The 12,961-nt window shown below is 36.2% G+C and overlaps 1 protein-coding gene across 4 annotated transcripts in view; it reads right to left on the reverse strand.

Moving 5' to 3' along the window:
* Positions 1 to 236: 236 nt before the first annotated feature.
* The window catches only part of LOC110848443 (hippocampus abundant transcript 1 protein), a 46,980-nt gene continuing 34,255 nt past the window's right edge, over positions 237 to 12,961 (reverse strand). For 2 of the 4 annotated variants that reach the window (XM_035850785.1, XM_035850784.1), the window contains 12 exons: positions 4,282 to 4,377; positions 4,143 to 4,205; positions 3,963 to 4,035; positions 3,757 to 3,897; positions 3,212 to 3,370; positions 2,974 to 3,137; positions 2,784 to 2,900; positions 2,638 to 2,701; positions 2,514 to 2,556; positions 2,064 to 2,161; positions 1,747 to 1,991; positions 237 to 1,256 (listed from right to left, as the gene is read on the reverse strand). In XM_035850785.1, coding sequence (XP_035706678.1) covers positions 1,050 to 1,256; positions 1,747 to 1,991; positions 2,064 to 2,161; positions 2,514 to 2,556; positions 2,638 to 2,701; positions 2,784 to 2,900; positions 2,974 to 3,137; positions 3,212 to 3,370; positions 3,757 to 3,897; positions 3,963 to 4,035; positions 4,143 to 4,205; positions 4,282 to 4,377 — 1,470 coding nt within the window. In that variant the 3' untranslated portion in view covers positions 237 to 1,049. Of the gene's footprint in view, positions 1,257 to 1,746; positions 1,992 to 2,063; positions 2,162 to 2,513; positions 2,557 to 2,637; positions 2,702 to 2,783; positions 2,901 to 2,973; positions 3,138 to 3,211; positions 3,371 to 3,756; positions 3,898 to 3,962; positions 4,036 to 4,142; positions 4,206 to 4,281; positions 4,378 to 4,531; positions 5,692 to 7,702; positions 7,771 to 12,961 lie in introns of those variants that run through there. The other 2 variants (XM_035850787.1, XM_035850786.1) reach the window with 2 other exon arrangements.

A 12,961-nucleotide genomic window follows, 5' to 3' on the forward strand; every position in this document is an offset into this window, starting at 1 on the left:
AAAATTTAACACTTTCTAAATTTACGGCACGTTTTCTCCTCTTCGGATGCAAATATCTCTGCCAAACGTGCCCATTGGGAGATCGTGTATTTCGCAAATTTCATCCTAATTAAATTTGTCCTCGATTGACACTAATTTGCTTAAAATCTGAGATAATCCGCTGAAAATCCTCCCTTGTTTTACAGATTTTGATTGGCAATAATCAGGGTGGAATACATATCGGCTGGCTGGTTGGCTATCTCACTAAAAATTACCTCTTGGCTTTTCTAAATATTCTGTGCGTCTATCTTTTTCTTCTTCTTTTTTACAGGGATTTATAAAAACCTGCCCAGAAAAAAAGAAACTAGAAAAATTCGGTCACAGTAAGAAATCAAAAATTATGAAAATAAATTATTATCCGTAATTTGAAAAGTTTACACAAAAAATGGAAAAAGTTTTTTAAACCAAAAATAATGTAATGTAGGTAGGAAACTAAAAATTGACTGTAAATAAAAAGTGTACAAGGGGAATTTATTCTTATCATTACAGTTAGTGAGCGACTTGTGTAGGGTGGCATTATTAGGTTATCATCAGTTCTTATCCATGTGGCGATAAGGTAAATATTTATAGTAATAATGACTGAATTTTTGCAGACTAAAAAAACGTAGAGGGTCAAATAAATCAGTAATTGACTCCAGTGTTTGTTATATTTTTTGACCTGCAAGAAATGCAAGGCGCAAAAAAAGAGGCCCCGCCGCCAGATTTCATACGGCGCTTGGCTTGATGGCGCCAATTTTTTGCACAGTTTCTTGCAATTTCTTGCACCTCGCATTTCATGCATTGGTTGTTTTGCAAAGTAGCAAACCTGCAAAAACACTGCTGACTCCTCATCTCTAATTAATTAGTCATTTTCTAAATTAATTACATAATTAATTAATACAATTTTAATTGTCCTCCCTGGTTTCTCGTTAAACAACCAAAAGTCATACCTAGTAAATACATAAATGACTTAAAATCACTAATTAATTAATTATTGTTAAAGTTAGTGATGATTATTGATTGATTGATTTTTAGAGAATCGCAGGGTCCTGTGGGATCAGCGGGGCCATGGTGTTGGGCATTTTTCCGCCTGGAAGCAGGTTTGGATTTTCTAAGTCCACGAGATCCGAATCCGTCCCGCCTTGACGACGTTTAGACCTCTCGGGAATAAACAGGGCAACGCCGATGGCCAGCGCGACGGTGAACGCGCCGAAAACGAAGGGCGGCCCAGGTATTATCTAAGGAGGAAAAGAAAGTGGCGGTTAAAAATGTGCGAAAAAATGCAAAATTGCGAATTCAGTGTTTCAAGTGCAAGTAATAAGGACAATAAAGTGGTATTTTGACCCGCACGAAATCCAAAGCGCAAAAATATACGTCCCGCCGAGCGTAGTTCATACGGCGCGTATTTGTACATTCTTGAAATTTTTTGCACCTTGCATTTCTAGTTTTTTTTGCAAATGGCTTAGTTTTTGCGATATTGCGAAACTTCTTGCGAAACTTGCAGGAAATAACGGGAAGAAAGTGTTTTTAGCTGTTTTGACCTTGCAAGATGATAGAAACTAATTCCCGCCGCTATGATCATACGGCGCGTGGCTAGATGGCGCTTATTTTTTGCACTTTCTTGCACCTCGCATTTCTTGCATTTCTCGCTTTGCAGTGCGTAATTTGATTGCAAATGGATTTAGCAAGACACGAAACACTTGGCGAATTATGTATAAATCTATTTACATGACTAAGCGCATGATGAGGCTCGATTAATTCGGCCGTGACATTGTTGACCACCCCGCCTTCGCCGGCCGTGTCGAAAGTGACATGTTGCCCACTTCCGGTCCCCGTCATCTGATCAACTTTACTCAATTTGGCTTCATCCTCATTCAAGTCGACGTGAAAGAGGTAGAAGATCACGCCAAAAACGGCAGGACCCAGTCCATTGCATAAACCACGCATGCCAGTGATCATCCCTTGGGCCAGCCCTAAAAAGGTCAAGGGTCAAAGGTTAAATCAAGGTGACTCTATAATTTTTTGTCATTTTATTTCTTCGTCACCTTGTTTATCTGGATCTGCATGGGTGGACGCGAACGCAGAAATGGCAGGGTATGTAATGCTTGATAACGCGGCGAGAATCCCGGCAGCCCACATCATCCTGAATTTAAAAGATAACAAAAATGGTCACATTTACATTTTCGTCGTTCGTCGTCACATTTACATTTTCGTCACTCATCGTCACATTTACATTTTCGTCATTCGTCGTCACATTTGCATATTCGTCATTCGTCGTCACATTTGCATATTCGTCATTCGTCGTCACATTTGCATATTCGTCATTCGTCGTCACATTTGCATATTCGTCATTCGTCGTCACATTTGCACATTCGAAACTCCTCGCCACATGTATATATTTGTCACTCGTCGTCACATTTATGTACATTTTCGTCACTCATCGTCACATTTGCATTTTCGTCACTCATCGTCACATTTACATCTTCGTCACTTACCAAGTCTGAGAACCGAATCCGTACCAGGCAAGTTGCGTCATTTCTGAAATTTAAAGTGATTATTAATGAATGCAAATTGAATAAATTCGTACATACGTTTTGCTAATTAAGATAGAAACCTTACCGAACAGCAATCCAATCACTATTGTCTTCCTTGGTCCTACGTTTTTCATTAAGAGTCCCATTATCTGTGTAAAAATGAAAAAAAATCCGTAATTAATTATCATCCATCTATGCATAAGACTTTATCATTATGATAAGTTTTCCTACCGCAGTCTGCGCAACGACGGACATTATTCCCACGACGGCAATGAATGTGGCGACCTCTTCCTGATTAAAGCCCACGACGAGGCGCAGGTACACGAAGAAGCAGGAGTACTGACCCGCCTAAAAAAAGAAAGAGGTATACAAATGATAACATAAAAGTGCTTATCCATATTTCGATAAGATAACCACCCACCTCTGGCAGATAACTCAACAAGACGGCGACACACAGGAGCAAGACGGTCTTGTCTTTGCCGACTTTTCGCAACGCGGCGAATGGGTCGGCCTGCTCCCAGGCGAGTGGCGCCCACGCGTTCTGCTTCAATTTTTGCGGTAGTGACTCTGGCACCGCGACGAGGACTTTTGGAAAAATTCGAAATTTTTAAAATTTCTGAATAAAAATTTATGTAAAATTATGTAAGTAATTTATGTACCGAAGAGCACGTCCAGCGCGGCGATAGCGGTCGCCAATGCGACCACGGTTTCTCGCCCGTAGTTTCGAAACACGTAAACGCCTAGGGCTGGTGAGGTGACTAAGGAAGCCGCAAAAGTGGCGGAAACGAGCCCATATGCGGCGGTGCGTTCTTGCTCACCTGCAAAAATATAAAAATGATATTGCTTGGTTTTGCAACTGTGTAAAAATACACTGCAAAAAATTGCAAAGATTTTTCGCAATGTGTTAAGAATTTGGGGATTTGTTTTGCAACACATTTTTATAACATAGAATTGCAAGGCTTACAATCTGCAAAAACATAACATCAGCTATGGAAAAATACACTGCAAAAAATTGCACATAGTTTTCTTCGCAATGACTTAAAAACTTTGGGGCATTTGTTTTGTGACAGATTCTGGCAAGATTTTGATTTTGACAACATGGAATTACAAGATTTACAGTTTTTTTGTACATTATTTTTGCAAAATGTTTGCCAAAATTGTTCTTCACATTGCAAAAATTTCCATCCCCCGAATTGTGACTTACCCTCGATAACGTCCGCCACATAGGCAAATACGACGGAGAATGTGACCGCAAAGACGCCCGAAATCGAGATCATTGCGAAATACCACCACGTGTTGAGTTGCATGAGTGGAATTGGGGCACACGTGAAAAAGACGGTCAAGACTTAAAAAAAAATTGAATCCAACATTTTAACCAATTCATTATTATTTTAAATGTAAAAAACTTACGGAGAAACAATTTTCGCCCCCAAACATCACTTAACGCTCCGATAAGCGGAGCACTTAAAAAGGATAAAAGCCCCTGGAAAAAATATGCAGGAATTAAAATCCATTGTCAAAAATTAAATTATGTATAAAATTCCTTGCAAACTTCGCCAAGTTTCGCAAAATTCCTTGCAAAACTCTCACCTTTATTCCCACTATGAGTCCATTCATGAGAAATGTGTGGTCTGGGAAAGTCTCGTTGAGTACCTAAAAAAACCCAAAATTATAAAAATTACGATAACCACTTATCCATACAAAAGTTAGTCTTATCAGCCATGCTTACCGCAATCATCGGCGTGGTGAGAAGTCCCCAGGCGAAGAATTCTAGGAAAATAACGACTAACGCGTGATGCACGCTGGGCTCTCCGATTCCAGAACCCTGCAAGAAACAACATCAAATCATGAATTAAATTTTCAAAATTTCTAAACATTTCTGATCGTTTTTTTTTTTGAAAATTTTTGAAATCAAAACTCAAAGAAGATTCAAAAAACCTTAACACCTAAAATTAAACTATAAAATTTTATTTTCTTACAAAAAGGTGGCAAACTCGTTCAAAATTCCAGCACACCATGATTATTTTTTGTGATTGGCAAGTTAATTTACAACGTTTCCTCAGCACAACGAAGAATTTATTGCGTAACTTATTAAGTATTTACATATTATTATTCTCAGTCAAGTTCAAGACCGATCAATCAATGAGTCAGAACTTTTTCGTATTTATGTAAGTACATACTGAACTTTCCATTGTTAATTGTTCGTCAATTTTGTTAATGTGTGCAAATTTATATTTATACGTCGCAAATTTTACAGTGATTCACAAAATTTTTCGGCTTAAATAAAGTGTTAATTTGTAAAATTTTGTTAGTTGGACGCACTTGTTTTTGTTTTTAAGAGATGATTTAACTGGACAATAATATTTGTCAGATGTGAAGAGATGATGACGCTTATGCAGAAAATAATGGGACTGATTACTTTAAATTAATGGGTTTAATAAGTGGTGACTTATGTAAATTGAGTAGAAATTTAAATGTAGTTTTCCATTCATGGAATGGAAACGGAATTGAAGTTTCGTTTTTTTTATAATCGTAAATTTTTGTTTATGGTTTTATATTGTCATAAAATAAGTAAAATAATGTCTTATAATTTGAATAACCTCAAATTATGTAAATGTAAATATGTATGACTCGTTAAATGGCAAGTTGGTTAAAAATAGTGACGTTGCCTCTTAATTAAGTAATCGTTATTCCCTAACCTAGCCACGAATTAAGCAATAATTATTATTTACTTTTCGCCTAAATGAATGGCAATTTTACTCAAATTTATCCCAAATTAGGGCTATTTTTAAGGTACACTTATTCCATAAGCACCATTCGAACGCATATTTTGCCAGATATTTCAAAATTTTGGGCAAAAAATCATAGCTTTTCTTCCCTGCACAAAAATATTTTCAATATCAAGATCAATCAATATAGGAGTCTATACTTGGTAAAGAAAAATATCGATTTTCGACCACTCGAACCTGCCCAGCAATTGTCTTTGGGAGCCCGTTGTGCAAAAAATATTGCGAATCGTGACGACAGCCTGGTAATGTGAATAACTAAATAAATAACGGATTAATCAATAATTCTAGAGGTCAGGATTTTGACGTATGTATTTAATAAATATTTTCCGAAAAAGAAATTATGAAAATATTTCCAATATTTTTTAATGTTTTTAGTTTTATGCAAAAATTAAATATTCCTTTTCGGTTTTATGCAAACTATTTATATTTCAATTTTTATGAAAATTAGATATTTTCAAGGTTTATGCAAATTAAAAATATATCTTAACAGCCAACCAGCAGCTATTAATCTCTTCTAAATCCAACAACTTTCACTCGTGGTGGCGGTGACAGTTATTTATGGCAAATATTTAAATGGATTATTTATAATTCGCAAATAATTTTTGCACGAATTTGATCAGGATCCTTAATCTCGCGTATGTATTGTAACTTTCACTGGTGGTGGTGGTGGCAGTTAATTATGGAAAATTCTTCTAAAATTATTATTCGCAAATTATTTTTGCACGATTTTAAAGGTACTTTTTGTGTCTCTCTACTTAAACTACTTGACAATTCATGTGTCTTGTGTGGCTTCGGTTTGAGGACTGGGTGAACTGAATGGGAGAAGTGAAACCAAGGCCAGGCGAGATTTCCTCGTCGTCTGCTTTCTCTCTGGCTTTCTCTTTCTCGTCGGAGGAACAACGACCACTGCGGCTGCAGCTACACGATACGACGCGATATGCGATATGCTTTCTCCACCAGAGGAGCCTAACCACGAAAAGGGAACACACATTATTATTAAGGCTCTCTGCCTAAGCTAGGCCACCCGGGAGTTAGTTCAAGTATGTAGAGCAGGATCGGGTATCCTGAAACCCCCGCATATTGGTCAGACTGGCATCATTAATATGCATCCAGCGAATATGGAGAAAGTAATTTTTTAGTTGGACGTAAGTATTGTGTGGATTATTGTAGGGAAAAAATGAGCCTAAGATTACGTATTATTAGGTTTTTTGCAAAGAAAAATGGGGTGCCGGGTTTAAGACGAGATTTGGAAATTGTTCGTTTAATTTATCATGTGAAGTTTTAATGAGATTGTGGTTTTTTTGCCATTTTTGTACCTAAAAATTATCACTTAAATTTACGACGTTAAAATTTGACGATTTGATGAGATTGTGAATTTTTTGCACATTTTTTTTGCAACTAAAAATTTTGCGTGTAAAATTTATTGTGTAAAGTTTTAAGTATTTTGTTAATCATTTTTTGCAGTTACAACTAAAAATTATCCTACATTAGCTATAGAAGAAGTATACACCTCTCTTTGGTTTGACAACCTCTCTTTTCTGCGAGACGCCTTTGAGAGCGGTGAGCTTAAAGGCGTCTTATTCAGTCTGGACCAGGAGGCAGCTTATGATCGGTTAGGTCACGATTATTTATTTAAAATCTTAGAAAAATTTGGTTTCCCTTCAAAACTTATTAATTTTGTGAGATTACTTCACACCGAATCTTCTGTTTTGATTTCGGTTGGAAGTGATCTTACCGCCCCAATTATTGTCCGAACAGGAATCAAACAGGGCGATCCTGTTGCCTCGGCCCTATATTGTCTCGGGATTGAACCTCTGCTCTTTAGATTGCACAAAAAACTGTGTATTTCTGGCCCCAGTGCATGGCGCAAGCATCCTGATAAGTATTTATCGGCGTATGCTGATGATACAAACGCCCTTCTTGGTCACCCCAGCCAAATCACTATCATCGAAACGGAATATAAAAAGTACTCACAATTTTCCTCCTCGAAATTAAATACTCAGAAATCTGTAATTTTATTGCTTGGCGGTCAATTGCCACCCGTTACCAGATTCCCAGTAGTTTCTGATGGTATAAAAATACTCGGAATCTATTTTGGGAATAATAGCTATACGGCTCAAAATTTCATAATTTTAATGGATAAGTTTAGGTCAAAGTTGGATTTTTACACGAAAAAATGTGCCCCTGTAAGTCATATCTCTCGTAGTAAAATTATAAACACATTTTTGCTCCCCATATTTTGGTACCTTTTCAAGATCTTAGATCCTCCGGTGGAAATATTGGAGGAGATATGCAAGGAAATTGAAAAATACATATGGTCAGGGTCGAAGCGATGGGTGGCTAGACCATTTGTTTACTTACCGCTTTTAAACGGGGGTCTTGGCGTGCGAAATCCAGCGGCACAGATTGCCACGTTCCGACTCACTTTTCTAAACAAAATTTTAGCAATAAGTTGTGAACAATACTTTCACTCTGAATCTTTGAACCAAGTCCATAAGGTAATTAATTCTGACATTAATAATTTAACACCATTTTATAAACAATTATATGCTGTGACCCAGACGCTAGGCGTGGGACTTACTTCGTGCTGTAGAGATCTTTTACGTGAGATGATGATTAGTAGCAAATTTCTGTTCCGAAATTTGAGTGATAATTATATCTCACGTTGTAATATTATTAAGGTTTGTGATTTATTTAGCTTACGTCACATAAAAGCATTAGAATCATTACCAGCATCATCCAAACGGCATGCTTTTTCTGAGAGAAAAAAATACATAGATATTGGTGCCATGGTTACCGACTCGATTGAAACGAAATTTGATTGCTTCTCAATTTTTGACAAGTCAGTGAGGGTTATGGTTGCCAAGCAGACTAATTATTTGCATTGCTTACGAGTATTTCAAAAAATACGGTGGGTAGAGCCTAACATGGCTTTTTGCTCGCACAAAAAGTGGTCGCGCTTGGCTACCACTGCAGTAACCAACCCGGAGAAAGACACGGTTTTTAAGTTTTGGCACAACGTTGGGCTTACTCCCTCGATGGCTTTCTCTTTAAAAATTTATGATAATTATCTATGCCCTTTTTGCAATATGTCAAAACCAAAGGTTGCCCATTATTTGGAGTGTCCATATACGTTAAACTTGAGAAAAATTGTTGCAAAATTTCTGTTCAAAATAGGAATTGACACACGAGCCTTCGATGAGGCGTTCCTTCATGGGGTTTCGCATGCGGGAGGAAATATTTTGATCTTTTACGCTTATAATATTATATACAAAGCTTTCATTCATAAATTGAATAAATATTCTGGTGAATTTGACCAGATTTCCTCATACCGTCACATTTTATATGGGCGGATTCTCACTGATTTTTATGCATGCTCATTAAATGCAAGCCTTCTGCCGAAATTTCATACAAATTGGAATAGGTTCGATATTTACAAAATTTCAAATAATAAAATAAATATTAAATTAGGTTTTTGATACGCCATTAACTTTCTTATTCTGCATGAACTAACTTTTGACTGAAATATAGCAGTAAGGTTAAATCAGTTAAAGTAATCATTTTATGCAATGTGATAAGATGTGATAATACGCGTTTCACGTATTTTTTTACTAGGATTACTGATATTAGCATCATAAATTAATTTAATTAGTGAAATTTTGTAATTTTATAAAATAATTTTTAGACTTACTTAAGATTATGTTGCAAAAATACTTACAAATTTAAGAGACAAGAAGATTATAGGAGACAGGCCATGGCTTAGTTTCTACCTTGACGGCCAATAAAAGTAAAGTCCTGTCAAGAAGACGTCGTCTCATTTTACTAAAATCTGATATGTAATTGATTATTATAAACCATGATAATGATAAATTGGAATAAATTCAAGTGTTTTGTTAAAAAAAAAAAAAGAAGTATACAATTTTTTTGCAAATACCGTGCTAGACGAAATTTATTTACCCCGGATTTGCAGAATTTTATAAATTATTTGAAGTTTTTGATGAGATTTGTACCCTTCTTTTGAAGAAAATTGTTGGTGTGAAAGGGAGCCCTAATTTTGCAATGGCGTCGTGGCGAATCTATTTCCATTTCCATACGCGGGGCTCCTAAGTGGATGGACCACTCGACCGAGTAATCCCTATAAAATCCTTTCATGTCCTCATCTCGGGCGGAATGCTGATCAACAATATTTTATTTACGAGCAGAATCATCAAAATGAAAATATCGATGAAAGGAAGGAAACCGAAAGAGATTAGACGATAACAACAAAAATGTGTGCAAAAAATTCGCACACGTTCCACACAAACAAGGCAAGACCATAAATGCACATATATAGATAGTTCATACTACATATAGATGTCTCGAAATCGTAGATGATTCTCGACTTGCAAAAAAATAAGATCCGCGAAATAATAAAATTCGCACATGTTCTACACAAGCGAGGGGTAAATAAATAGGTGCATATAAGTACTACATACTACTTCTCGAATCGAATCTTCTCGATCGTAGATCGCTGCTCAGTTTGCAAAACAATGAAGATTTGCGAAAAGATTTTTCAAAAAAATTTTAAGGATTCTCGATATACAAAATAAATTCGCCTTTTGCAACACAAACACTACTGAAATTTTGCACTACTTTCCAAAACAATTTGAAATTTGCAAAAATGTTTATGTTCCAAAGTACCTACCTACATATTTCCATTACTTATTCCTATATACCAAACATATTTACATAATTTAATCTCCACAATAACAAAGCTTGCCACTTTTCCCATTAATCCCCAATTCGCAAAAACAAACAAAAACATCACGTCATCCAAACAAAAAATCCTGCCAAGAAAAGTGGAGATTTATCTCGAATCATCAGCCCAATTTCGCTCCCTTAATCTGGTTTTAATTGGGTCCTTATCTATCATCCACTTTCTCCTCTCGCTGCTTCTCCCTAACGACCGACCAGCATCCATCCATCCTCCGAGGAGAAAGTAGACTAAACTATATCGGATATGGACCAAGTGAGCCATCACACGTTGCCCTCATTCTTCTCTTACGGGGAGAAAGTAAGTAGAGTGAAAGCAAGGGCAGGCAGCAGAAAGTTTTGCTGGGTGAAAGTAGGACCCAACCCCCGATCTTTCTCTTCCAGTGGCCGCGGAAGCTGTGGGGACATCGGGGGACATTAACATTGTAGGATGGCGGGAGGGAGGGGTTTATGTAAGATGGGGAGATGATGCGGACATCGAACAACCGTGGGGACATTGTCCGCATGCTTCCGCGGCCACTGTTTCTTCCTTCCTTCATCCATCCATCCTCGTCCCAGTAACCTTGAGATCTTCTTCTCCTTTTCCTACCCGAAATGGTGGTGGAGAAAGTATTGATTCTATGATGAACTTTCTCCACCGACCGACCACACGCGCCACGCCACTTTCTCTCTCTTAATCAGTATACGACAAGACATGAACAAACGAGTAATGCTGAGGAAGACGAGAGAGGAGGGAAAACAAGTAAACAAAAATTAATGAAAAGTGTCACTCGATTTACTTATTTACTTCTGACACGACAAGAGCCCGCACTTTGAGAGGACGGAAAATATATAAAATCAAGGACGGGCTCGGAAGAGATGGAAATGGGAACCTCGTTACGAATTCTGGCCACATGTTTACTTGATGGTTGTCGTTGTCACTTTTATTCATTGATGGTTAGCGTGGATGGAGTGGTGCACTTTACTTCGGAGGCTAGAAATCGGTGGGGAGGGAGGTGATCATCTTTATTTTTTGGGGGAAGAGAAAGTGGGACAGAAACAGGAGACAAAAAAGGGATGGAAGAAAGAGAGATGATATGTAGGACATTAAGGGAAAAAAAGGTGGGAGGGATATAATGTTCGCAAAAAAATATTTGCAAAAAATTTACTACATTAAGATTATATTTGCATGCATATCGTATGTGTGAAAGACACGTTGTATATTGCAATTTTAGGAAAAAATTGTGTACCAAAAGTGCAAAATTCATGAAAAATTATTATATGTATTTACAATTTGCAAAAAATATGCAAAAACTGCAAAACTAATGAAAAATGATTACATGTATTTACAGTTTGCAAAAAATATGCAGAAAAATATGCAGTGCAAAATTCATGAAAAATGGACTCTCTTATGAATAAGGAAAATAGGCCACCATCACACCGCACATTGGAAATTTGCAATCTTTGCAAAAATCCAGTTTAACTTGACTCAATAAAATAACATTCCTTCAACATAGTGATAATCAAATCATGACCTTTCAGAATTTAATAAAACCAAACCACCACCACTAACACCGCAAATATTGTAAGAATGCAAATAATTTTTAGCACGAATTTTAGCCACGCCATACCACATCTGACCACACCACCACATTTTTCCTTCCCGTGATTCATTCACACCCTGTCAATAATTTCGCGAGCAAATAAACAAATCGGGATCCAATCCGGTTAAGAAAGAAATTGAATTTGAACCATAACGAAACTCAACTTTTGACCATGTTACGCAACGTAGCTCACTCAATTCTCACCAGTTTTCTAAACATTTACGTTATAATAATAACGTGCTAACTTTTGCCGCATATTTTTGCATATCGATGATGTGTAGCGAGGCTCGTTAGTTTGCACTTTTTTTGCAGTACTAACAAGCTTTTTCCAGACTAGAAGTCAAGGTCTTGGGCGTATTTACTACTTAATATTTATAACTTTTCATACATATTGCAACTTTGGACTTTGCAAAATTTTTGCAAACTTTTTTTTAAACTAGACTTAAATTAACCCAAACTTCCCCAAGAGAGAGTTAGTTCTGCATAAAGTAAAAACTCTATGTAAATAATGGTATGAATTTATGATTTAGTAAAATATTGAAAATGTAGACCAAAATGTGCACATTTTCTAAAAAAATAAAATGGATATATAATTTCGTTTTGGAAGATTTTTTTGTTCGAATTTATGCAAATATTCGACATTATTACAGTTGCAAAGTGTAAATATCATGTTTATAAGTGAAGATAAAATCGAAAAAATTTTGAAAAGTTTTAAAATCAAAAAAATATATGTATATAATTTCTTTTTTTGCAATAATTGTTGGTCCTATTAATCCGAATAATCGATATTATTCACAGAGTGTAAGTATCATGAACAGAAAATTTTGAAAATTTTAAAGATTTTCAAAATATTCAAAAATTTATAAATTTTGAAAATACGAACACTTTTCAAACCACAATAATATAATACTTAGATATCTGATTGGATTTCAACCAATACAAACTTTGCATTAAATTTATCACCGGCACCAAGATCTCGCAAATTACGCGATCTTTCATAACTTCGAGCTTATTAAATTCGCAACTCGTGCAAAAACATGGACTATTTTGCGATTTTGTCGTGTTGATCATAAGTTTCCTCGCTTTTACATAAGTTTCGTTTCATTTGAGTGAACGGATTCCATTAAAGGATTGAGCTTTGATTCGATCATGATCCAATTATTTAAGCAGAATTGGGTTTAAATTCAGTCAAGTGAGTTTTGCATACTGGCCTTGAATTTATTTGTTTATGCTTCGTTCCATCCGCACAAAACACTTTCTACTTTCTCCGAAACTTTCTTTCACG

This window comes from Folsomia candida, unplaced genomic scaffold, assembly GCF_002217175.1.
Source record: "Folsomia candida strain VU population unplaced genomic scaffold, ASM221717v1 Fcan01_Sc004, whole genome shotgun sequence".
NCBI lineage: Eukaryota > Metazoa > Arthropoda > Collembola > Entomobryomorpha > Isotomidae > Folsomia > Folsomia candida.